Here is a 27,540-nt window from a genome sequence, read left to right on the forward strand (position 1 = left end):
CTATGTTTGTCACAATGTCTCAATGATGGACTACATCTGATTGTGATAAACTAGAAAGTTGTGTTAAGGATATAAAGATTATGATGACTATTGTGAGCAGATGCAAGAACGTTTATATTAAGATCTGTGAAGGTTTATGACCACTGTCACAAGAATTTCCTGATTCTGTATCCAGGAATTTCCCATTTCTATATCTCATTCCACTCTGTTCTCATCTGTACAACTATGTACCTGTATATTCATACCCATGCCTTGAACATTTTACTCCTTCAGTGCATCTGAGAAAATGGGTTGTCATCCACAAAAACTCATGCTAAAACAAATAAGCCTTAAAGGTGCCACTAGACTCACTATCTTTCTGTCCTTTTTAAAAATAACCAAAACTTTGCTTGAATTGGAATGTATTTCTAAATAATGTTCAGAGTCCAGTGCAGTTAAGCATACATATTAGTGCCTGTTGATTTCAGTGGGGTTTCGCACAAGACTGTGAAGAATTGTGGCCTGTATGCTTTAAGAATACTCCTTTTGAAAGCTAAAACGTGGCTGAAGGAAAGAGCATGGCTGAATACAATCCACAACATATGGTCACCAAGCAACAGGCCTTTAAAACAGTGTGTTGACAGACTGATTGCCCTCACAGAGATTCAGTAACTTTTCACTTCCTTGGAAGAGGCAGTTTTGACATGAATAATTTTGCATTATTGACTAAGCAAGTTGGGGAAAAACCTGTGTCAGGGTACGTATGTCATTATAATACGACTTTACTGCAGTCTCTACAGAATCATAATTAACAAGGGAGATTTGAGAAGACAGAGTCAAATATCTTTTCTGTGTGGCAGATAGCAATGGTATAAAGAAGTTAATTATTTATATCAGCCTAAAGAAAAGATTGCACAGGAAGATACTGTTTGTATTCAGTTCATCATAATATGAGCCTGTTCCAATCTTTGCAGACCAGACGTATATGTATTTTGTATAGCATGCGGATGTATAAGTGTTGTGCTATACATCTAAAAGCAGGGAATAAATAGTATTAGTAACCTCATTTGACAAATATAAAAACTGTGATGATGAGACAAAGTATTCTGTAAATTAAGTGATTTTTGAACTTAAAATATTTTATACTATTTCTGAAGTTAAGAGGTTTACATCGGGATGAACACTTTGTTACTAATGTCTATAAACTACAGTGATCAGCTAAAATACTGCTTACTTCAGAAGAGTTCCAGAGAACAAACAGTGCAGTGCCTCATTTTTAAAGAAGAAGCCAAAACTGTGAGCAAACCTTTGAATCTTTCAGAATTCTTTACCATGCTGGATGTCAAATAAAACAGGGCCAGGGAAAGGCTGACTTGATGCTAATAAATAAACATCATTAAAAGGGGAGGGGAGGACACAGATCAATTTTTATTTGCTTCTTTGTTTGGATTGTTGTATACTTAATGTAAAATCTAGTGAACCCTAATCCAGTAAGGAATTAAAAGTATGCCTACTTTCCTGGGAGTAAACCATATTCAATTTAATAACACATGATTTGGATGATCTGGGATGTGGCTCAAGTTTGTTAAGATTTGGAGGGGGTGTATGTCTGGAAAATTGATTTATCTTCTGTGAAACGTAGATTCTAGTAGTTATTTATTATTATTATTTTTACAATTTTCAGGTTTAGATATATATTTGCAAATCCTATGCAAACTGGTGCACTCTTCTAACTTATTTTTCTGTTGTGCATACCCACTTTTGGGGAATGTGTAAGTAGGAAGAGAATTTTAGATATTGCACATAATGGGCCTTACTTAAAAATTCAGAAACAATTAAAGCATTTTATCTGTTATTTTGTTCATAATATTATATAATGTTAAGTCCAGAATTTTACAGAGAACAATGGCTGAATTACTGGAACACGAACCTGTATATTTCTTTGACCAGGTAATTTCTCTGCTCATGTTTAATTATTTTTATTGCTTTCTCCAAAGTTACTAAGGATCTACTCAAAGTCTATATTTTATTTTAGCCAAACCCCAAAAGAAAATGGGATAAGAAAAAGAAACCAGGAGAACAGCTAGGTGATTTAATATCAGGCTACACAAATCCTCTTGAAAGTAGGAGCTCTTACAGGTAAAAGTACTGTCATATTGTTTTCTACTTGATACGTCATGGGCCCATTCCCACTTACCGGAAGATCCGTTTCCTGAACCGATTCCTGAAACTGGTAATGAAAAAACGTAGTTTCCACTATGTTTGCACCAATTTCAGGAATCGATTCAGGAATCGGCAAGTGGTGGGGGGCAGCTTGCTGGCTTGTCCCGTTTCTAGCCTCTCCTGGCCCCAAAATCCCTGGTCCAGCCTCCTTACCGGCTTCTTTGGCCATTGCCCGGCTTCCCTGTGCCTTTTTAAAACTTTCTCGTGGCTGGAGAGGCCAGAAGGAGGTTGCAGAGAAGCCAGGGAAAAGCTGGGAATAAGGCCACAAGGTTTCCGGCTGCTCTGCAACCTTTTTCCAGCCTCCCTGGCTGCAGGAAATTTTAAAAAAGGTGCAGGGAAGCCGTTTAGCGGCCAAAGAAGCTGGTAAGGAGGCTGGACTAGGGATTTGGGGGCCAGGAGAGGCCAGAGATGGGACGGGATGGGCTGGCAGTGTGGGAACCAGGGCGTGAATCTGCCTGGTTCCCACTTGAGCTGAATCAATTTATTTGAAAACACTGCAAAAAAAAAAAAATACTACTGCAAAAACCCAGAGTCTTTTTGATGTGGGTTAAATGGGCAAAAAAGGGCAGAAAGCATGGCCCCCCTTTCTGAATTGATTTCTAAAATCCGATTCAATGGGAACCATGCCCCTTTAGCCCAGATTCTGATTCCAATTTAAATGTAGTGGGAACAAGGCCCATGTAAATTAACTAAGCTGTCAATTATAAGTTAAAATTTAGATTTTTTTCAAAGGCATTTTATCAATAAGTAAAATATAAATTTTATGAAACTCTAGAAGAAGAGAAAAAATAAGTAATGATGAAGTCTCATTGAAACTGCTGAAAACATATAATGTATTATGCAATTTATTTATGTATTACTGGAAGATTCTGGCATTAGTTTTACCTCACCCCTGTGTTCCCTCTTTTCTTTCTTCTCCTTCCTTTTCTCCATTCTAATACCCATACAGTATGTTTGGGATCAGAATAGCGATTGCAGTCAGGAAATCAGAAGACTGGGAAGAGCAACTATAAAGAACTCACTGACAAAAGATGATCTAAATAATGATAGCCACTTTCCTAACTGCTTTTTAAATGAAAGGTAGTCAATTTATAGAAAATGAGGCAATTAGTCATAAATATGAAAGGGAAAGAGAGAGAGAGAGAGAGAGAGAGAGAGAGAGAGAATAAGCTGAATCAAAAACAAAACTAAAAACAAGGGGAAACATCTGCTAACACCTTTCCAGAAACACTTATTATACAAGAACTCATGCAACAGTGTGCTTGGTCAATTTTACTTGTCAATCTTTCTATGTTTGAGAGGTTTCCCTAAACTCCTGCACAACCACTTGGGCAAAGAGAATGCGCCTTTTAGTCGGAGTTTCTGTTTTCCTGCCCAGTATTGTAAAATGAAGTGTAAAAGTGGTGTGTTTCCAAATACCTGCTGAAGGACTGAGCAACAAGACAAAATAGTTGCTTTCATGCACCACAGGTGAGGTCTCCATCTAGCTGCTGTTGATTCAGCATGAAAAACTGTATTGTCTTATGCAACAAGCAAATCTCTGCTCCAGATCTTCTGAGACTATACTTTCTTTCTTATTGCATAGCTGAGTCATTGGAAGGAAGCATCTGCTAAGTCTGGCCTACAAATAAAATAAGTCAATGATTAAGGGCACACAAGTCTTTCTCAGGTTCTCGCTTGATTTATTACGCTCCTTTGGAATAATACTTTTGTGAATCACCAATAAATTGGTAAAGATTCTAGAAGTGGTTATTAACCTTTTGACATCTCCATGTAAAATTATTGGCTTAACAGATCAGGTTGCAAGACCGTTAAACACAGTGCAAATTAAAATCTCTTTTTTGTGTAGCTGAGTTGAATATAAAAAGCTACTACTGCTTTCAGGAGGAAGTACACAATTCTTACTTATTTGAGTGTTACCATTCATTTCAGCCATCCTCAAAACATACTTAGGTATGTCTGGAGGTTTTCTAGACCTGAGCTGTTTCCCATGCTCTCATATATATGTATATGTATATGTATATGTATATGTATATGTATATGTATATATGCCCCAAACACACTTATTGGGACCCACCTAGACCCTAAATCAGGATATATATTTTAAAAACCTCTTTTGCACACACACATGAAAAACCACCCCAGAATAATAACATTATCTTGGGTTACAAATTGATTATTTTAGTGGCAGAAATGTGGTTTCATCACGTTAAAAGCAGGATATTTTGTTTGTTGTGCACACTCCATTGCCAGTGCTATTCCACCTCTGTTTCACTATTTTAAAAGTACTTGTGAAAAGGACCATATGTACTCTTCATCTCTAAAGTATCCTTTGTATATATCCTGGAATTGCAGACAAAATCTTAGTTTGAATTATAGGGCATAACTTATTTGTTTTTTCCATCTGTAGGAATCCTGGATGTATAGGAGAGCACATGGAAGGAAGTGATACTTTAGTGAAAAGCAACATAAAGCAAATTTCAGTTTTTCCTCCAAGTTGTGACCCTTTGATTTTCCGAACAATCTGCGAGGACCCTTCTGATCAGCCTTCCCACATACTTTCACACTCACTTATCAAAGAAACTCTACAGTCAGCCTCATTGGATAAATATAAATGTATAGCTGTTACCATATTACAGGAGCTGGAAGATATGATTAAATGTTTTTCTAAGTACAAAATTATTTTACCGCAGGGGATTTTAAATATTTTGAACTGGAAAGAGCTTGCTGAAGATGCGTGGTATAATAAAAAATATTGCCAGGGGCCAAGATACAAAACTATAAAACCGGGAAGAATGCAGGCATCAGAGGAGTCCAGTAGATTGTCGTCCACCTCTGAATATACTGATGATGATATAGCAACAGATATCAAAAGGAGAAACAAAATACTTGCTGGTTTTCCTACTGATGTTGTAAAAGGATCAGAGAATCCTGTGCCTCTGTTGAACAAACGTAAGGAGAAATTACTGGTTTCCCCTATTCTGGTGTCACATAGCAGCTGATTGTATAGTTGGTCCAATACACTATTCAATAGCTCTAAATTTTATACCTTTATACCAAGCCGTAATCACTAGAGGAAATAAACCTATCACTTGTGATTAATTGAGGAACATTGCTGGAGAACTTTATAAAATGTTGTTTTATAAGCTGATGCTAGATGGATACAGAAACTTAGAATAAAACCAAAAAGAAGGTAGGCAGTTTTTCAAATCATTGTTTAAACTTCTGTTTCCTAATAATGGTGAGTGAAAATGAAGTCATGGCTATATATTCATCTAAGAGAGTTACCTGTAATCTGTATCCCATGCACTTTGTTCAGTAAAGTTAACAGCACAGAAACTCTCGGTCTGGCTATTTAACTACCCCTTTGTAAGATGGTAATTAAAACAAAATAATAGGTGTATATGTTCATATATAGTATATAATAGAGTGCTTTTGGGTTTCTTCTGTCTCTTGTTTAGCTGTAGTTTCACAACAAGGTGCCAGTGATTCATCTGCTACAATCAGTTTTTCTCTGTCCTCAAAAGTGTGCATGGAAAGAGGTATGGCCTATGCTTTCATTTTAATTAGATCAAGTTGATAGTTAATGGCATAGCTTTTTTAGGTGGTGATAGTTCTGACAATTGGAAATGAAAAATGAAATACATAGATACCCTTCTTTTAAAGAATATGTCGGACATTGTGGAGTGAGTGGATAAAATTATTTTATTCATACTAAACTCCAACCTAGGAAGTAATTGCTTTGGCCATTTATTGAAATTTAATCAATTATCTGCCACTTAATCTAGCAAGTAAATAATTATTTAGTTCAAAGATATAGCCATGTTAGTCTGTAGAATCAGTACATAGAGAGATCTTGTAGCACCTTTCAGACTAAGGGGCTGGACAGATGGCCCTGAAAAGGCAGGCTGGAGCCACCGATTTTTGTTCCCGAGGGACGCCACAGCAGCCAAACTGTGCGGCGTCCCTCCACACCAAAAACAACCCGAAAAAGCTGGGTTCTTTTAAGTTTTGCAGCAGATGTAATGAGTACGCCATTGGCGCACTGGGCCACATCAGTGGTGTAAGTGACGTGCAGCAACATCTATACACTGTGCGTCGCTTACATCATGATGGCAGGCCCTGTGTGGACGGGAGGTTGCCATCATGGCATCGCTGTTACGTGCTAAGGTTTGGGTGCGTGTGGTTGGTGCACGCTCCCAAACCTTAGAATTGGCGCTGGCACACTGCTTCCCACCCGTCTGTCTCGAGCCTAACTGAAAAAAAGAAATTGGCAGCATGAGCTTTCATAGACTTCAGACTACTTATTTTGAAGTCTACGGAAGCTCATGCTGCCAATTTCTTTCTATCATTATTTAGTTAGTCGATAGCACATATAACACATACATTTTATATCTGTATATAATCTCAGACCAGATATAACTTTTATAAGACATGCTCAGTCCAAAATAATGACTGAAGACATGCAATCTCATCCACTTTTCCTCATGGATGTGGCTTTTTTCAGTGAAAGGAACTGAGAAATTATTAAGAAGTAAGCATCACCACTTTATGCTGTTCGTTTTGTTCAAGACCATTGGCTCGACCTGTAAAGACAAATCATTATTATTCCTATTTTAGAAATGGAGATGGAGTAGAAAATAATTGCCCACAATTCCTAAAAGTAGTCTATCCCAATCTAATGCCCTCCAGATATGTTCAGCTACAATTCCCATCACCACTAGCTTCCATGGTCTTTTTAATAAGGCTAGAATATTGGTGGATGATGTAGAATGTACACTGACGTTATCCATATCCCATTTCTGACACTCTCTCATCAGATGATTATGAGAGATCCATACCTCAACTGAACTTGCTACCCATTCTTTACAAGTGTCTTAACTGATATGTATTACTTTGATTAACTGGAACCATTTAAACCTCTTGGAATATAAGATTTTTGTGTCAGCCCAATGATTTGAGATTTTTATTTTCTTTAAAGGTTGGGTTTCCAAGCATTCTGATGATGATACCAAAGACCTAGAATGGAAATTACCGTATATCTGGGCAGTGGAGAGACTACAACTGGCTAAGATCCAAATGTATTTAAATGGAATATACTTCTATGGCTTGTTTCTTGTTGTTGTGATTAAGTTAATCTTACATTTGTCTGTTGTGTTTAAAAAATAAGATAGTCACAGGTAATCAGAGATATTGCAAGGTGAGTTCAGTTGCCAGTTTGGAGACACACAGTGCAATCCTATCTGTGTTAGTCAGAATCAAGCCCCACTGATTTAAATGGAGCCATCTCCTAGGTAAGTATCTATAGGATTGCAACATCATATTCCACCTGCCTCATGCAAATATGCAGGCCTGCTGATAATTTCTCAACTGAATAAGGATGGTGCAAAGGCACCAAACTGAACTAGCTGTATAGACTGAAGCTTCTCTGAACAGTGTCGGCTAAGATCCAAATGTATTTAAATGGAATATACTGCTATGGCTTGTTTCTTGTTGTTGTGATTAAGTTAACCCTGAATATATCTACTGCGTTTTAAAAAAAATAAGATAGTCACAGGTAATCAGAGAGATTGTGAAGTCAGCTTTCATGGCCAGCATCCATAGTTTTTTGTGGGTTTTTGGGCTATGTGGCTATGTTCTAGAAGAGTTTATTCCTGACATTTCGCCTGCATCTGTGGTTGGCATCTTCAGAGAATACTGACCTGGAAGAGAGTGGGTATGTATGTATGTGTATACACACACACACACACACACACACACACACACACACACATACACACTATGTGACCCTGGGTAAGAAGGAGTGATTCCCATGTTAATCATGAACAGAACAATACATAGATTAACATGGGAATCACTCCTCCTTATCCAGGGTCACACGGTATATATATACCCACTCTCTTCCAGGTCAGCATTCTCTGAAGATGCCAGCCACAGATGCTGGCAAAACATCAGGAATAAACTCTTCTAGAACATAGCTGCATAGCCCAAAAAACCCATACAAAACTAATCAGAGATATTGCAAAGTGAGTTCAGTCGCAAGCCAAGGCATTTTGTTGCCTGAGAGAGAGCCACAGATGGTATATCTTGTGTCCAAGGCAAATCAAGGCCCAAGGCAAACCACATTAATCTGGCACCTGAGTCAGAAAATACAACACCTTTCCCTCCCCCACAGTTTTACTGCTATAATAATCAATTAAATAACTAACAATTTGCAGTCTTTTCATTGCATCCAAAATCTGCCTGATGGCCATGCAAGCCTTGAGAGCCTATCATAACTTACTTTCATTTTCTTTCTCTAATTAAAATAAATATTTGAAAAGGGAAAATGAAGATACTTTTTTTAGGGACAGCAGTCTTAGAATTATGATGCTGGGACAGGGGAGTACTCTAAATGTAGACTGTTTCCACCAACCAAAAATTGCACTAATTAAACACACTCACACACACACACCCCTGAGAACTGCTATAGCATCTTTATAAGTCTTACACTCTTTCATCTCCTGTATTTCCTCCTATAATTCTAAGGCAAGAAATGATTACGCTTGTTGCATCAAGACCACATAACTACTTTCCATTAGTTAAAGCTGTTTTCATGCTTGTATGTGTTTTTATTATTTAAAAAATATTTCAAACCTAAAACACAATACTATATACAGCTGCAGTGTAAAGAAATGTGTCCCAAGAGAGGAGAACGATGTTTTCTTTTTTAATATTTATTACTCCTGTTGGCACTGTGAACTGGCACTGAAATCTTGATATTAGTTTTGGCACTTGACTGTGCTGACTGCTGCCAGGTTTCTATGCCAACACTATAGCAGTTGACTTACTGTTACTGAACACTTATTCTTACCTTGATCAGCAGAAAAAGTATCCCATTACTGATATATCCTGTTATATCCTGTTACTGAATTTAAGATATAAGGAATGCTGGCTTACATACAAGCATTCTCCTTAGATTTCCTCTACTTAATATTTAGAATTACAAGTGTTTGGAATGCTTTCCTGCTTAATTGATGTGGTTAATTAAAGTGTTGGTATTTTGACTTGAAATGTAAGCCTCTGTGAAAGTCGGCAATGTGTAATATGGAGACTGTGAGAAAATGTATAGTGACATTGAAGTAAGATTTGTATGGTAAATAGGACTTGTACAGCTGCCTGATGACTTGTACAGTAAAAATGTTGGCTACCATTGGCATTGATAGCCCAGTCTACCTTTACCTGAAATGTTAGTGTGTTTTTTTTCAGTGCAAGGTAAAATCAGTTCATGTGTAACACCATCCTCTGTCTCCAGTATTTATGGTAAAGAAATGTTACTGCTGCATTGCATTTCTTTCCCCCTTTATTCTAGCAGTTAAATATGCAGTGACTCAAAGGGGTGGTCGATGGACTAGTACCAGTCCACAAGCCATTAGCTTCTAGTGTCCCTGGTGAGTTTCCAAGAAAGAAACAGTTGTGCCAAATGGGCACAAATATGGTACCAGTCCCTGGCACATTGGGGGAAGAAACTTGCTGATCCCCACATCAGATAGTATGAGAAACACTGCATTAGGATACTCTGTGTAGAGCTGGCTGTCCCCATGCTCTTCTTCCTCTACCATTGTCAGTGGTATGCAAGTGACATTAAAAGGAGGCTGCCTGCAGAAAGGGCAAGAACCATGATGATATTTACAGTAACACCTGGTCTGAGTGCCAGGTCGGGCCTTGATAATGGCTGCTGCACCTTTAATAATGTAATTATTCAGACAAAGAGTAAAAATGTTCCTAGAACTTCAAATAGAATCAAATCCTGATCTAGACTTTAATTTCTGTATTTAGTATTGATGTTAATACTCCATTGGACTCATGTGAGCAATAACCAAGTGTGGTCTAGTGGTTAGAATTTCGGACTGGAAAATCCATGTTCAAGTTCCCACCAAGCCATGAAACATGAAATTAATGAGTGCCCTTATGCCAGCCACCTTCTCTCAACCCCCATAAGGTTGTTGTGAGAATAAAGTATGAAAAAGAACTACTGAAATCATTGGAGGAGGTGTGGGAAATACATGTTGAGCATGTATGAGAATTTATAATTATAAACAACTTAAACATTATATTACTTTATGAATATAAAATAGATTTTCAAAGGTTTGAGTTGAATGAAACTACTTGTGCTCGGATAAATAGAAGAATGTTGCCTTCGATACCCTACCTATGTGATTCCCAAGCTATGAACCTCCTAAAAACCCCATAATTCTTGAGCATTGGCCATATGGGCTAGGACGTCTGGGAATTGAAGTCCATAACATATGGGAAGTCAAAATTTGAAAACAACTATTCTGTGGTATTCAGTATTCTATAAAGTGTTTATTCTGAGTGCATGAATAATGCTCATACTAAATACTAGTTATATTACTTAAGACTGTAGTGCTGTTGTTGTTTTTGCTTGAACAAAAACAAGATTATTCCCCTAAATTGCATAGTAAAAACCGTTTTTAAAATTATCCAAACAGAACAGAGCAGCTGTCTCAGCTGAAAGAATCTGGATTTGATAAGCCTGTGATTCTTCGTCATTATGGTAATGCCAGGAAAGACATTTTTGGAAAAGTATTTCCCCAAAACATCAGAAGGTATATGAGGAAGAGAGTGTCCTCTGATATCCTGTATGAAAAACCACAATTACCAAGGATCAAGAAGAATGAGCCAGTCCTTAAGAAACTGCACTATGGATTGATTGATGGATCATCTTTGATTTAATATCCTTTGAACTTATGGAATGTATAAAATAAAAGAGAATTCCATCTATGGCATGGATGGTGTCTACAAGCAAAACATAAAGAAAAACTATTTAATCTGGGCTGCATTCCCCATAGTGTCCAGAGAGAAAATTCAGTTGAGTATAGGGGGCTTGCTTCTGAGTAAACATGCATAGGATTACATGCTTAAGCAATTAAGTCCTAAATTTCTTTAGAAGAGCAGTATCAATAAAGCTCTTAATGCTTTACAAATATGTTTATGCTTAACTTTTTTTCTACTTACCCTAATATCAGAATTCCAGACCTTTGCATGCTGCTGGCTTGGGAAAGCTGGTTAAGCCCTCTTTGCCTTGAAATAACTAGCCCTCATGCTATACAAGATTTTTGTTTAATCAATTATTTATGTGAACAAACTATAGTGGAATGCTTTGAGAAAAGACACCTTGCTAGCAAGGTGGACATAAAAACATTATTCATATAAAACCGTATAAATTAGGGAAAACAGTAGTCAGTTGGGGTCAGGATGGCTCACTGTTGAGTAAGCACAGCTGCTGCTTTTAATTTGGTGGTATAGGAGGTAAACAGTTGATGAAAAGTATGGATGGTGAGTCAGTGGTGAGACAAGGAACTGAATCCCTTACTCAGCAATGAAAACCTACTGGATGACCTTGGATAAGTCACATTGTCTTAGCCTCAGAGGAAGGCAAACCCTCTGTGAAGAAAGGAAACCCTGAAATTCCCATAATTGGGAATGACTTGAAGGCAAACAATAACAACAATGGATGGAGAGGTTTGAGCTGCTGTCAAATACAAAACAGATGAGAAGGATTTACTGTTGCATCACCCAAGCAATTGATTTTCATCCAGCCCCATACTGAATTTTCAACTCCATTTTTAGTTCAGGTCTCTTACATTCTATTGGAAGAGAAGAAGCTGCTTCTTTTATTATGTTTTATTGAACATGTGGTTGTTACAAGAACCCTTGCACTAGTGATTTGCATGTGTCACACATCTCCCCATGTGCTGTGCTGCTCTGCAAACTTTATTAAACTTTTTTTGTTTTTGTTTTGGTATTACGTGGTTGAATACTCTCTACTGTGCTTCTCTAGGGAACTGATAAAGTATCACACAAACTAGCATGCTGCTCCATATTGAGGGGCTTGTTTCCCCTCATAGCAATTGTGTGTTTGTGTGTGCATGCATACATGTATGCATGAATGGGTGTGTTCAAGCATCTTCAGGTTGACCTATGGCCATTCAATGAATTTCATAATGTTTTCTTAGGCAAGGAATACTGAAGAGATGGTTTTGTCAGTTCCTTCCCTTGAAATATAGCCTATAATACCTGGTGTTTGTTGGCAGTCTCCCATCCATATCTAACCAGGGCTGATCCTGCTTAACTTTCAAGATCGGAGGGGATCTGGTGCCTTTAGGGCAGCCTTTCTCAAATAGTGGGGCGGGCCCCCCAGGGGGGGCGCGAGGCTCCGTAAAGGGGGGCGCGAGGCTCTGTTATGCAGAGGTGTACTTATAACAATTTTATAGACAAATGATACTATTTACAGTCGCGCGGGGGGCGCAAAATGTTTTCTTCTTCCTAGGGGGGGCATGACAGAAAATAATTGAGAAGCACTGCTTTAGGGTATTACCTTGGACTTTTTGGATGACTTCCCATTGATATTCTTTTTTCTTAAACAGCAATGGAAAGCACATGCAGTCTGTTTGTCAGTGCAGGGAGGATACACCAAACTGGAAATCCTCTGGCAATTTCCTCTTCTGCTAAGTGTCTTCCTCTCCTCCCACTAAGTACTAATTAATGGCTAGTGCTATTTTCATTACTATTGCTTTCGTGCTAGGATTAAAAATGCATTAAACCTCTGGAGAAGCCCTTATTCTATGAGGAAAATGCTAGAAACTCCTTGACTATTGGTTTACCTATCCCTCTGGACATTTTGCAGTCTGCCAGAGTTACTCTGATCTTCCCAATAGTGGTTTGTACACCAACATTTTCAGCGATTTTCCTGATCGTGCTTTACTTGGAACATTTACTCCATTTGGACATGGCAGCATTTCCTTTCCTAACAGGTAGGAAGAAATATTTCACAGAGATTTCTAATCAGTTGTATGTGTTGGCGGTCAGATGTTCTGATATTGAGAGTTGTACCTAGTATTTTAAACACAGTATACAATTCAAAGGCTTGCTTACAACATGGTTATTTCCACTATAAACTGGAATGTGCCTCAGATTCTTCTGTTTGCCGCACCTAGGATAACACAGATTTTTTTTCACTAGCTTTGATTTTGGAAAATAAGTGCCTAATTCTAATCCAGTCCACTGTGCACATGATGTAGTGGAACTGATCCATCTGGTTGTACTTGTGTAAAAACATGGATTGGTTAGCTCATAGCACTAGCACAGCCTAAGAGGTGTGGTTGCTGCACTGGCAGTATTGCGCCTTTTATTGAGATGCTGTTTTCTTTATACAGTAAACCAGAGGACTACATTACATGGTCAGAGTGGAATTATTTAGTTCAGCCAGACAAATGGTGTGACAATTTGCTCCATGAAATCAAAGCCTGTCTTGTTCATTTCCCTCTTGCTAGAGATGTCCCATGCAGATTTCAGATATCCCTTGCATGAAAATACAAAAACGTTTGGTACAAGATCTTTGTTATGCTGCTTCCAAAGAACAGGAAGAGCAGGATAAGAAAATTAATACTGTTGTGTTGCTGGTACTAACCTATGACTGAAAGTGTAAGCAATCCAGTTGGAGAAAACTTTAAATCAAACTGGTCTTGTTCTGTATTGTCTTTAAAATGTTTTATTCAAGTATGTATGCCTTCTTTTGCATCTACCTCAGCAGTGTCAGCCTGTCAGACCATGCAGCAGGCAGCATGCTTCTTTTTGGTATTAACATTTTAAAGATTAAAGATAAGAAGTGTATATTAACTTAAATATTTTACCAGTACTGGTTTGTAGATCCCAGCCATTGAAGATGAAAGCCCAGTATTTTGCTGTTGATTAAAATAAAATGGGATATCTTTGAGGTCTGTCTGGAATAGATTCTTAGAGAAATCAAAGCAACATAAAACTTTTCATACATTTTGTATTTGTAAAACAATTATTACCTTATGAAACCAGTTTATGACTTCTTGCCTAGTAGTTTATCTCTAAATCTGGATGAGTTCATTTATATCTACCATGCACACCTGTCTTGAGTATGGTCTCTGAGAAAATTATGATGATATGATAAATATCCAGATCATTATGTTAAATCAAACATACAAACTATGATCAAAGATAAGTGCTTGAGCTTACTCATTATGCTTCTTTAAACCGTATCCTGAAAAACTGGCTTTTGGTTTCTGCAGTAACAACATAGCAATGATATTTAATAAGGAAGGAGGTATGGTGACTAATAAAGATGGAGAAATACTACGCCAGTGGAAATGGCCTGGAGCAGGAATGCTTGATGACCCAGTTATTATACAGGTAACATTCTGTTCTTTTTATTTGGTATTAGTTATGTTTTTCTTTTCTCTTTTAATAAAAATATTTTCTATAGTTTTTTGTGGGTTTTTCGGGGTATGAGACTGTGTTCTAGAAGAGTTTCTTCCTTTTTCTTTTCCTTTCTCTTCTGGGAATATTTTTGATAGCAAAAGTGAATTACCAGGCTGCTTTAGAAATAGTTAACTACCTTAGCTTGCTCACAGTAGACTTCAACCCTATTTAGCGAAGAGAAACAGATACAAGTTAATTTTCTTTCTCCCACGATGAAGCAGCTCAGGCAGTAATATAAATGAATACTGAGTCAAGGGGAGGGACTGTGAAATTGCAGCACTTTAACTCTTTGGCTTAGCTGCTGTTCCTTCCTTTTTCCATAAGAGAACATGTCCAAAACAGCACTTGTTAAGGTATTTAGGAAAAAGCCTTTTGTTTCCTATCATTAAAGACCAGAACTTTTTAACCCCATTATCTGACTGTTGAACACTACCTATGTCAGCTATAGAAGTCCTAGCTGTGGCCTACATTGCAATAACTAACACAGCATCCTACACCTGGCAAGGAGTATAGAAACATGAGTTCATCACACACTTAATTATAACTTGTAGACAGTTAATATTAAAAAAAAAAGAATGTTGTGCTGCCTTACCCACATATAGTACTTCATGAAGGTCTTTAGAGTACTGCACAGTTGTTACACAGAGCCATGTCCCCATTATGTCCCTGCTTCACCTTCTGTTGATGCACTTCTTGAGTTCATATTAGTGCAGATGTGCTGGTGGTGACCTAGGAGATTATCAGATGGGGAAAAAGCTGGGAGTAAAAGGCATACTCCAATTGCGTGATCGTGTTGAAATGGTTTGTTGCTGGAGCATTCCTGGATCTTCATGGGATAAGTGCTGGATGAGTGCAACGTTGTCTGAAAATCTTCAGTGTGATTGCTCAATTATGCCAGGAGTATGCCTTTTACTCTTGGCTTTTCTCCTCCCGTCTAATAATCTCCCTAATCACCCACCTAGATCTGAAGAGTCATGTTCAGAGCTAGTGAGTGTTGTGCATATAAAAGACGCAGGAATCTATCCACTGCAGTGATTGGTTATTTTAAAAGGTCCAAAGTGTCTCTTTAATCAACTCTGATAGTAATCTTGTTTCACAGGTTGGAAGTTGCTTCTGGAATTACAATTCACGGACTCTTAACAACCAGTGGTATTGTTAGCTTTGTGGTTCTGGCTGGTATAGACCCCCCCCCTCCCAGTGTAACATTTGAAAACATGGTCTTGTTTCAAACCTTAATATCAGTGGCAAACAAAAAATGTGATTTTAGAATGGTTGGAAAAACCACACACCTTTTCAAAGAAATGCTAAAAACAATTCAGTTTCTTGACTTGTATCTCTGAGCACTTTGCAGTAAGCTAAATTATTTACCTGAGAGATAGCATTATTTATTTATTTATTTTCTGCCTCTTCTCAAGGTTCAACAGAATACAACATGTTAAAAACACACAATTAAAACCACATAAACCCACAGTTAAAACACAACACTATAAAACCACCAAAATATACTCATAAGAACTCATATACATATATATGATTATGTGGCTGGACATAAACCAGTATGGTGGGCATGTGCACACAGTAGAAACAGACCCTTGCACTTATGTGGCTACATAATGGGAGTCCCATGCGATTTTCCAAACTGGTTTCAGTTTAGGTTAAAAGAGGCATGTGTGGCAGTAAAAGAGCCAAACCATGCAAGGATACTACGCAATGGAGCTGGGATACAGCCCTTGTGTAGATTCAGACACACACATGAGTCACAGTAATAAAATGCTGAGTGATCACAGCTTAAAAAATAGTTTCAGACTTTGACTTTTAGACTCTCCATGCTTATTTTGTCAGTGTCCAGGCCCATGAGGAGATTCAGGGATTTGCAGTTTTAAAAAGTAACCTTTCCCCAAACTTTGTGGTTGACTGGTGAAATTGAACAGAATATTCTGTAGAAGGATTGGGCTGATTTAATGAAATATTCAACAGGAGCACCTCACACTGCAATATTTTGCTGCAAATACCACTTGTTTATTTTCTGTATTCAATTTAAGGTATTTATATATTGGGGAAAGTCCTATTTGAACAACGTTATAGAGCACAAGCTTACTTTTTCTTACTGTAGGTTAACAAGTATGTAACTGTGAGGATCGCTGGACGCTTTGCTGTTTCTTTGATTTACAAGTGGGAGCATGAAATTGTGAATTTGTCTTTGTCACCAGTACGAGGTGTGGCTGTTCCACAGCGAGAAAATCTGGTATGTTGCAACAGTTTAGTATTCAAGACCACACAACATGGCAGTTTCTCTAGAGTCTGTACATCTGCAGTCAATCCACAGAGAGTATAACCCTATTTCTGCACATGAGATAATTTTATTACAGAAAGATCTAGTAAAAAAATAAAATGTGTTGTTCAGGGATGGCAGAAATAATAACATCAAGAGAAAAAGGAAGCCCAGTTTCCAGTTAATGGGACTCCTATCCCTATGCATTCTTTTTTTCTCATACACATTGTCCCTATTTCTCCATCAAATTCAAAGTCAGGGGCAGTACAAACCCACATTCATATGTTAGTCAGTAGGGATAGCCTCTGGTATCTCTTACACAGATTAAGTATTGGAATCATTGGATTAGAGTGTATTTTGATAGTTACAAAAGTGATATATTGGGTTTGGATACACAAGAGGCGCTGTATTATTTTCTCCTATATAAAGTATGGATCTCAGCCTAACGTATCTCAGTGGATTGCTGTGATGGTAAAATAGATTATTATCTGTATAAACTACCCTGATTGTCAAAGAGGACTTACTTTTTAAGAGGAAGGATAGGAAATAAATGTAGGGGGAAATCCTAGGTTCATGTGCAGCAGTTCCTTGGTCATACACACTCATACTTCCTGTGGATGCTTAAAGTAGCATAGCAAAAGAAAAGAAAGGAAAAACACAGCATCTCACCATGAGAAAGCATTACAGAAGAACAATGGAGGCCAAGCTACGCAGATTTTGAGCAGTGAGTGTTCATATGAACTGGAGCCAAACAAATAGCAATACAATATATGCCTATTTTCATACTAGTAATCTAATTGAATCACATAAACAGACTTGCTACTTTTTGGACAGGGTTTATGTGATTTCATTAGCTTCACAACAATTTTGTTAGTTATGTGCTTGTCACATAGTGTTAAAACCAGGGGTAGGCAACCTTTTTGAGCCGGGGGCCGGGTTGCTGTCCCTCAGACAACTGGGGGGCCAAAGCCAATAAATAAATAATTAAATATTTTTTTTAAAAAATTAAATATATAAATAAACCAGGACAAATGTAGGACAAAATTTTCAAATGGAAGACACTTTTTTTAAAAAAATGGAGGACACGCGAAAAAATTTGCTGATTTTTTTTTAAAAAATGTTAATATAAATGCATGTTTCTGAGGCTTCTAAAGACAATTGCCCCCCAAAGGCCCCGGCGGCAATTGGCGGCAGGACCGGGCTGGGGCCGGTCCCAAGGCCTTGCCGGGCCGCATCCGGCCCACGGGCCGCAGGTTGCCTACCCCTGGTTAAAACCATAGGGTCTAAATCCAGTTGCTAGTCCCAACTACAGTAGAACATTTGAAACAGTGGGGTTTATGTGAGTGTCCATTTCCCATTTGATTTTCCAACTGATATAATGGGTGCATTCTGGTAGAAATTCTCCATGGTGTACACGTTATCTGTTGTTTGTTCTCTCTTTGTTTTTTAGGGTCAGATATTCACAGAAGTTAAACTGTTATCTAAATCGATTAAAGCATTTACTGAAACACACAGCAAAGCATTAAAGGAGAAAGAAGAAAATATACCTCTAAAAAAAGAAGTAAGCAACTTTCAGAACCTGAAATAAGTAATGGTAGTATTATTTCCAAACTGTGGTGCTATAAGTTAGGCTTTCAAACATTTCCCATCATCCTCACCCATCCCTGTAAATGAACCAGCAACATATAATGGTATACCGTAAAAATCATAATAACCTCAGAACTTGTCTAGACAAATCTAACAGAAATGAAGAGCAGATGTATTAAAACCTGCTGCAGTTTGTGTTGTGCTTTGCTGGAATCTAGGATGCCATAATATTTTGGTTGATGCCTAGAATAAGGGTCTGTAAGTGAAAGAATAGGGATACCAAACCTGGAAAGAAGAGAAAAGATGCAGAGGTGAACAGAGGAAAAGTTCACAGGAGACAGAAAGCACTAACAGACAAGGAAAATGAAAACAAATGTGTCAAAGCCAATCAAACTTGAGTTTGGAAGCTGATACATTATTTCCTGACATCTTTACATCTATGTTTCCACATGCATTCTTAACTTTGGATGGGTATTACAGTAGTTTGCAGCTACTGCAAACTTCCTGAAAAGGAAAGGAGGCTAAGGGAAAAGACCGGGAAAGATGCATCAGAAAATAAGGGGTGGAGAAAGAAAGGTCTGGAAGGAAAAGAAGAAGAGATAAGATCAAAGGGAGGCCTCCTATAGAAAATAGGAGGCGAAACATCATCATTAAACAGAGTATGGTTAATGGCAACTATGAATAAGGGAGACAGGCTAGCATATTTATTTCTGTTTCATATGTAAGGACCTTATCACATCAGCAAAATCCTGTTCAGAAACGGGATTTAAACTAGATTTAAAATTTTAAAAACCCCGCAAATGCAGGAAGTTTATCACACCACATTCTTACAAACGTGAAATAACACTAAGTTAAAGTGAAGGTAAAATGGAGAAAAACAGCAGCTTTTTACTTTTGAGAAGTTTCAAATGTAAAAAACTGCTGTTTTTATCCCTTTTGCCTTTGCTTTAACTTCACATTATTTCACATTTGCAGGAACGTCTTCTGATAAACCTCCCACATTTGCAGTTTTTTCTAATTTAAATCTACTTCAAATCCTGTTTCTCAGCAAAATTTCACTAGTGTGATTAGGTCCTAAGTTAGGTAGTGGCTGAAAAGAGGGCTTTTCTGTGATTGACCTTTGATTCTAGAGTACCCTTCTCAAGAAGTCCAGTGATGCCTTTTTTACACTTTAGATGACCATTTCAAACAAGTCAGAAAAGTGCATTTGCCTGTGCTTTTAGTTTAATTAACAGCGATTTTGATATTAATTGCTGGGAATGCCTACATGGCTTGTTTAGGTATTTTATTTGTGGTTGGATCCATACGTATTTGCTAGCAGAAGTGGGTTTCTCTACTGCCTCCTTCCCACCACCAGCCCCTAAGCGCCTTAAAATACTAGTCAGGGGCTTAGTCAGATCATGCTGTGTGAGCTGAGCTGGGGTGTGTAAAGGGGGAAAGATGGGGAGGATGCTACAATATTAGGTGGAGGAAACTTCTGTGGGAAAAGTTCTGTGAGCAGAAAGCAGAGGTCCTTGTGCTTTAGTCTTTTTACTGCTTAATGCCACTGTTAGGGCTCATTCCCACTTACATTTAAACCAGTTTTGGATTCGCTTTTGCTCTGTGTTGGTAAACACCCCTCTGCCATTAGTCCCTCTCCTCCAGAATGATGCAGTTCAGATCCGTCATTCCCACTTGTTGAACATGCTCTGAAATCAAATCTTTCCAAAAGAACTGCTAGAAAACTAGTGTTTGGAGAAACTGGTTTTTTTGTGTTTGTCTCGCTTTATCGTGACAGAAATCGATCAAAGTAAGATCGGAACCAGTTTCAAGTGGGAATGACGGTTATATAAACCGATCAGCAATTTGCTTGAAATCATAGTGGAAACTTGATCAATCATCAGACATCCCTCTCTCTCTCTCTCTCTCTGTTTTTTTTGGTAAAGACAAACTTTTTTTTAAAGTACAAAACAGGGAATAAATCTGCCAAAGAAATCATTTCCGTTCTCCCTTTTAAATGATAACATCTGCTGCTTTTTCTTCTTGTCAGCGTTGAGGATAATTAGTGGTAGGCTCACAGCAAAGCTCATAAAATGGTTAATAGCTGTAGAGCAGCAATTCATGTATCATCACGTCAGGAAAAAAACCAACAAAAAAACACCCTCTCAAATAATTTTTAGATAGGAGTAAGGAACTTTTGGACTTCAAGACGATCCAGACTGGGATTTCCAGGGATTATGGAAGCACTAGTCCAAAACATTTGGAAGGCCAAAGTCACCCATGTACTAGATCCAGAGTGGGGAAAGTGTGACCTGTGAACCACATGCAGTGCCCAGGGTCTAAAATAATTGTTGACTTCCACATCACTTCCTGGTGGGGGTTTGTAATGCTCTCAGTCTCCAACCCCCAAAACATGGCAAAACTACTCCCCATACCTGCAGAGGGCATTTGGGAGGAACAAAATCAAAAAAATTTCAGGTAGGTGCAGCAAGGATGTGTTGCCCTCCAAGTTCTCCTGGTTGGTCATGTAGCCCCCAACCCCTCACAATTGCTCAACCCTGTGAGAGACAGTGCATTCTGATGCACATCTGCTCAGAGGTGAGTCCTGCTGATGTTCATGTGTGTGTGGTAATGAATAAACAGGGGATGATGAGGTCTTGGCCATGGATGAATTATCCAATGATGATGTACACTAGAGACAGTGAATGAGTTCAAAAATAATATGACAAATTTGTTTCCGTTTGTTTGTTTGTTTTTGCAGCTTGGCCAAATAAAACTTAAGATATTTTAAACAGATAAAACATCTTTAGAACAGTCACTTAGCTTGTAGAATGGAAGCATTAGACCACCACAGAAATAACATATTAAGCCTTCCTTCTGCAGACTGCTTGATATTTATTGTATTTACTGTATTGATGTATTGATATTTATTTATTGTGTGTTGTGTATGCTTGCACACATACATGTACTTTCCAGTGCCTGATTACTGTGTCCCAAAACATTCATATTTATCCCCTGCCTAGTATTTTAAAAAGATTTTTTGCAGGGCTCTTTAAAAAATAATGATTCATGTTTATAGTAATAAATATAATGACTCAGAACTCTCTGGCTTAAATTTATTTTATTTTCATTCTTTTGGCATGGAAATAAAATTTACTTTAACAATTAACATTAGCATCTGGCGTCACGTTTGCTGAAACAATGAGATTTTCAATGTGGCTGTGTGCTTATTGTTTAATTGAAATTATGGTTAAAATTGTAATGGCAAAATCTGTGCATACAACACTGTGTTTTATATATCTTGTGATATTTAAGTTAGTTACAGCTTGAACTAACTAGTTACACAAGATCTCAACAACAATCCCTCTAAGTAGGTTTTCAGACATATGTAATTTCCAAACCCTGAGAATTCCCTCAGGAAAGTGCTAGGTATATGATAGGTTTGTGTGCAGTTTTCTACATTCTTTTCCTCTTACTCACTGTGATTAAGATGTTAGATCTGGATTTCAGCAGAGAAGTTTTACATTTTGTACTATCTGCAAATTTATTTAAGCAAAAGAAATAAATACAATTAAGAAATCAGTACTAAGATAAGTTTTGTTTGTAACCATCCTGCTTTTCTGTAGACACTAGCTCTGGATTGAAGACCACTTAGTTTAGAAAATTAATACAGTGAGCCCTTGGTATTTGCTGGGGGTTGGTTCCAGGCCCCTCCTCCATGGATACTACAATCCATTGATGCTTAAGTCTCCCTATATACAATGGCATAGTAAAATGGTGTCCCTTATATAAAATGGCAAAATCAAGGCTTGCTTTTGGGGTGGAAAGCTGTGGATGGTTGAATCCATGGATGCAGAATCCATGGATTCAGAGGGAATACTGTATAGCAGCATGATGTTGAACCTATATCGATGTGGAGCACAAGGCCCAGGCACACATATGAATTCATATCTCTAAGACTAAAAGGGCCAATTGCCTTCTGGTCTCAAAAGATATACTTTGCTTGCTCAGCAACAATGTGCATGTTCCTTCACAAATTGTAGCCTTCAAATTAAGATGGCAAGACAAGAATATTGTAGCTGTTATTGCTCTGGGACTAAGAATTAGCTTCTCCTCCCCCCCCCCCCCATCTTAAGAAACCATGATTGGCCACCATTGGTCTGTTTGGGGGAGAAAGTGGTAATTTTTTACTCTAGGGCAAATGCTGCATTAGGATTTGCACAGTTTGCTAGGAACTCCTAACTATGGATTTTGTTAGAGAAACAAATGTCTTGTGCAGTGCTCTGTGTAGTCACTGTGTTTTACTTAAATATCCAAGGGGACAAAGATACCTCAAAACCCAGAAGAGAATCTAAACCACATGAAAGATTTCAGTGCTATGAGAGAATTAAGAATGCTGAGGCGGAAAATCAAAAGTATCCTGGAAGACTGGATGGAATATTATCGGACAACATTTGGTCAGTCCTTATTTTACTAGCATTTCTGAATTAATTTATCTTTATTAGCCATAGGAATTAAATAAGTAATTGCATGGTTTATACTTTTGGGGTCTGTTAAGATATATCAGCCAAGATATAATATACTTTTACCATAACATAAATACACTCTAGCATAGTTGTGTTGAACACCTCAGTTGTCCAAGTGTTTGCACAGCAGGCAATATGAGCTTGAACTCACCTATCACACTGTGGTCAATTAGCTTTCCATTCACCAGGTTAAAAATGAGACAGGCCGGTGTATGTGTTTGCAGATCAGTTGGCTGCACTAAGCACTATATTCATTAAGGACCGAACTCTGTGAAAGCACAGCTACTTTTCCAACAATGTCTATGCCAGTGCAGCGTCTCAGCTTCATTCCAGATATAAACATATATGTAGATCAGTGCAGTTAAAAGATGAGACAAAACATTACAATTCAGTTGTGCATAATATTTAGCCTAACTTCTGATTTTTGCTTGCAGAGGAGCTGTAACTTCAGTAGAACCATATTATTTTCCTTAATACTTTTGATTGAATTTGTACTGTACTGTATAAAAGACAGCCTTGAACGTGAATGTTGATTTCACACTTTGTCACTGTGTATGTTTATAGGATATATTTTGAGATTTTGGGAGGGGGCAAATTGTTGGTTTTCATTTCTGCAGAGGAAAAGCTAGTGGAGTTATGTATTTTAATCATTGTGATCTGTTGGGGAAGTCATTTGTCTGAAAAACAAGATTAGAAATAAGCAGAAAATGAACTCAAACACAACATTTTGAAATGGAATTTGCACATAATCAGAGATATCCTGTAGATATTAGGCAGATTGAATGTGCAGCAGTACATAAGAAGGCAGCAAATAATTGCTTTTTTGTACCGTGTTATTACTGTATTTCAATTTCCGGGGATGGAAAGAGATGATTCTGGTAAAAATGTTTATATCAAAACAGTTTGGTTAGTTCTGGGTACTATGTTTCCTGACGTTGGCTTGCATAGGGCATAATTTGTGACTGTATAATGTTGTAAAACATTTTGGGCTGGACCTGTACATGATATGCATACTATTATGTATTTGATTTTTTTTCTGCTCTGGTTCCAAACTTGTGATGGGGCTTGGGAAGGAAAATAAGGGGATTTCCTGATCTGGCACCCCCAGAACATTCATTAGATATCACAAAACTGTACTTTTACTCTTACCTTAGATCTGAGGCAGAAGGTAAAATCAGCTGCAAATTCTTTATACTGATGATCAGACTAGACATTAAGGGATAATATTCTTTAAAGCCTTTTATTAAAACATGATGTTAATTGTTAAGAGTCTTTTTTCACAGTGATTCCCATTGTTGCTCTTGTTGAGAAACACTATTTGTTATGAACTAAAAACAAAACTGACTGAAATTTGTATACTGTAAATTGGAAAAACTCCAGTTGAGGGGGAAATACTCCCTCAAACATGTAAAAGTACACACACCCAGGCTGTTTTTGAGATCCCTTATCCTTCCAAACTTCCAGGCCACCTCTATTTTAACAGTTAAAGAAAGGTGAATTGCCTCCCCTGGAAGTATTCATGAGTGTTCATCCCTTAAAAGGTTTGTATGTGTGTGCGTGCACCCATGCACATGCACATACACACACATACTCAACATAGAGGCAAGTGTGATGCTTCTTTATGTTTTGATATATGGGTTGACTTTGGTGGTATCTTGTATTTCAGAAATCAGCTCACCACGTATACATAAAAGCTCAACCTTTCCTCAGAGAGGTGGCAGACAGTGCAAAGCACAGTTTGTGAGTGTATTTCTAGACCCCAACACAACACCGGAAGAGAAGAATGGTGACCATGAGACCTCTTTATCACACAATGTTTCTCCTTTCCAGTCTGCTCCAGCATACAGCCACCCAGCACAAGACCTATTGTTTGGTTCTTCTAGGTAAAAGCAAAGGAAGCCAAGTGTACCTAGGTTTACCTAGTGACTTTCCAGTGGGAACAAACACTTCAGCATTCAGCTGAATATATATTTGAGGATAAATTCCATACTTGGCTCAGAACTGACAGTTTTATACTGCTTCTCTTTTATGAAAGTGTAAAAAGGTTTTTTTTTTCAAAAAAAAAATGCTGTGAAGATTAAAAGCAATTTGGAAAATCTTCTAAAACTAGATGTAAAACCAATGCAAGATTTATTCTATTTCTAAATGATTTAAGTTACCAGAACCTCTTAATTTGGAATTATGCTCTCTAGAAACATGGATGCTGATCCATGGCAACAGATAGGGCTGATAAGTTTGCCACATGCTTGGATCTTGATGCTTAATAATATTGCTTTGAAAGTATGTGTTAGGAATTCTAGATACATGTGTTTGGAGTAATGGATCCAGTATGCTAAGAAATTGTGCTTAGGAACTGGGTTCATAATGTTAAATAGAGTGGGCCCTTGCTGTCCACGGAGGTTCTTTCCAGGATCCCCCATGGATACCAAACTTGATGAATGCTCAAGTCCTATTAAATACAATGACATAATGAAATAGTATCCCTTATATAAAACAGCAAAATCAAGGCTTCTGTTTTGTAATTTATGTATTTTTAAAATATTTTCATTTTGTAAATTGTTGAATCTGTGGATAAAAATCCATGGATATGGAGGGATGACTGCATACACTGTGTGCCCACTGTGTGCAGTGTTTGATGCAACCTTTAGAAATGAGTTTTATGCACCATTGTAGACAACTTTAGAATTGCAAAGTTGTTTCACGGCTCTGCTTGGCATGCAGCTATCTTAATTGTGGTTGTTTTGGCTTGCAGAGCTCCCCAGGTATTGAGCAGTATTTTAAAAACAAATCAAGCAGTCCTGCCTCACTTCATTTCAAACAAAGACAAACCCCCAAAGTCTCCTGCAAAAAGGTAAGTGAAGCTAAATGCAACTGGACATTGTTTGGTTTGAATATTCAGAATAGCATAATTATTAGGACTTTTAAAATGCCATTTACATTACTGTTTAGAACAGAGGTTGGGAATTTTTTTCACCCCAAGGGCCATATTGACTTGTGGGTAACTTTTCAGATGGCCAGATGCTTAAAGTGGGAAGACCCATTGGTTGAGTCAGCCCCCTCATCCATACAGCTCTTCATTTGGCTCTTACATGCTCTTTAATTATATATATATATATATATAAACCCTCTCATAGGCTCCAGTGGCAAGCTTTGTTCCAATACTAATTGCTAGCCCAAGACAATTGCGATACCCAGGGAAGAAGATTAATGCTTCGTACACATGCTCTACATACCCAGAACCACTCCTGCTGCATTGAGGCTTGAAAAGAAGCCCAGCTGCTGTGTGGTAATAGGAGAGGCTTATAGACCTGCTGGGAGGGTGCCACAAACTACATCTGGCCCACACACTCTACTCTATAGTGTACTATTTACAGTGCAGTTCATACATGGGGAGGAGCCCTGGTGGTGCAGTGATTAAATGCCGGTACTAAAGCCACTCACTCACAGTTGCAAGGTTGTGAGTTCGATACCAGCCAGTGGCTCCAGGTTGACTCAGCCTGGCATCCATCTGAGGTTGCTAAAATTAGTACCCAACTTGTTGGGAACAATTAACTTACACATTGCAAACCACTTAGGGAGTGCTTAATTCCATTGATAAGCGGTATAGAAATGTACTTGCTGTTGCTACATGTCCACCCATTGTGTTCAATGGAACTTAGACGACAAGGCTCTCCTAGACCAACTGTTAGAGGACTACGGAGAGGCGATACGAGCAGCTAAGAACTCGTTCTATGGTGCTCGTATTGCGTCCGCGGAGTCGCGTCCAGCAGAGTTGTTCAGAGTGGTCAGGGAGCTAACTCAGCTCCCTCCCGCCCTGAACCAGATCCTTGAACCTTCTAAGGCCTGCTGTGACCAATTTAATAACTTCTTCGTGGATAAAACCTCTCGGATAAGCGAAGGTCTTAACGCCGACATTATAGCAGAACCTAGGGTAGAGGCGCCCAGAGCCTCCGTGGACTCCATTAAACTGGATCACTTTGAGTTGGTAAGTACCGATGGTGTGGACAAGATCCTCAGAAGTGTTCGGAAGACAACCTGCTCTCTCGATCCCTGCCCCTCGTGGCTAGCGGCCCAGGGGGGACCGGCAGTAACTTCACTGTTACGCCGGATCATTAATACATCTTTGAGGGAAGGGCAATTTCCATCTGATTTAAAATTGGCCATTGTTAAACCTTTATTAAAAAAGCCCTCCCTCGACCCCCTGGTACATAATAATTATCGGCCAGTCTCGCTGCTGCCATTTCTGGGGAAGGTGATCGAGAGGGCGGTTGCAATCCAGCTTCAGTCGGTCTTGGATGAAACGGATTATCTGGACCCATTTCAAACTGGCTTTCGGGCGGGTTACGGGGTTGAGACGGCCATGGTCGCCTTGGTCGATGATCTCCGTCTGGGCATCGACAGGGGAAGCGTGTCCCTGCTGGTGCTCTTGGACATCTCAGCGGCTTTCGATACCATAGACCATGGTATCCTTCTGGGGCGCCTAGCAGAGGTGGGAATCGGGGGCACTGCGCTTCAGTGGTTCCGGTCCTACCTCTCTGGGAGGTCCCAGATGGTGCAGCTGGGAGACGTGTGCTCCGATGAGCGGGCCCTTAAAACCGGGGTCCCTCAAGGAGCCATTCTGTCTCCCATGCTATTTAACATTTACATGAAACCGCTGGGAGAGATTATCCGGAGGCATGG

The 27,540-nt window shown here is 38.5% G+C and overlaps 1 protein-coding gene across 1 annotated transcript in view; it reads left to right on the forward strand.

Annotated features, from left to right (window-relative positions):
- The first annotated feature begins 683 nt into the window (after positions 1 to 683).
- The window catches only part of LOC149312092 (uncharacterized), a 47,389-nt gene continuing 20,532 nt past the window's right edge, over positions 684 to 27,540 (forward strand). The window contains exons 1-15 of the mRNA XM_089526625.1: positions 684 to 736; positions 1,219 to 1,275; positions 1,869 to 1,929; positions 2,015 to 2,118; positions 4,613 to 5,154; positions 5,664 to 5,744; positions 7,184 to 7,283; positions 10,695 to 10,937; positions 12,870 to 13,019; positions 14,307 to 14,427; positions 16,610 to 16,741; positions 18,219 to 18,329; positions 22,653 to 22,791; positions 24,527 to 24,743; positions 25,613 to 25,711. Of these exons, the coding sequence (XP_089382751.1) occupies positions 684 to 736; positions 1,219 to 1,275; positions 1,869 to 1,929; positions 2,015 to 2,118; positions 4,613 to 5,154; positions 5,664 to 5,744; positions 7,184 to 7,283; positions 10,695 to 10,937; positions 12,870 to 13,019; positions 14,307 to 14,427; positions 16,610 to 16,741; positions 18,219 to 18,329; positions 22,653 to 22,791; positions 24,527 to 24,743; positions 25,613 to 25,711 (2,210 nt within the window). The remainder of the gene's footprint in view (positions 737 to 1,218; positions 1,276 to 1,868; positions 1,930 to 2,014; positions 2,119 to 4,612; positions 5,155 to 5,663; positions 5,745 to 7,183; positions 7,284 to 10,694; positions 10,938 to 12,869; positions 13,020 to 14,306; positions 14,428 to 16,609; positions 16,742 to 18,218; positions 18,330 to 22,652; positions 22,792 to 24,526; positions 24,744 to 25,612; positions 25,712 to 27,540) is intronic.

Source organism: Sceloporus occidentalis, unplaced genomic scaffold (genome assembly GCF_023333645.1).
Source record: "Sceloporus occidentalis isolate IW3139 unplaced genomic scaffold, rSceOcc1.0.p SCAF_5, whole genome shotgun sequence".
Taxonomy (NCBI): domain Eukaryota; kingdom Metazoa; phylum Chordata; class Lepidosauria; order Squamata; family Phrynosomatidae; genus Sceloporus; species Sceloporus occidentalis.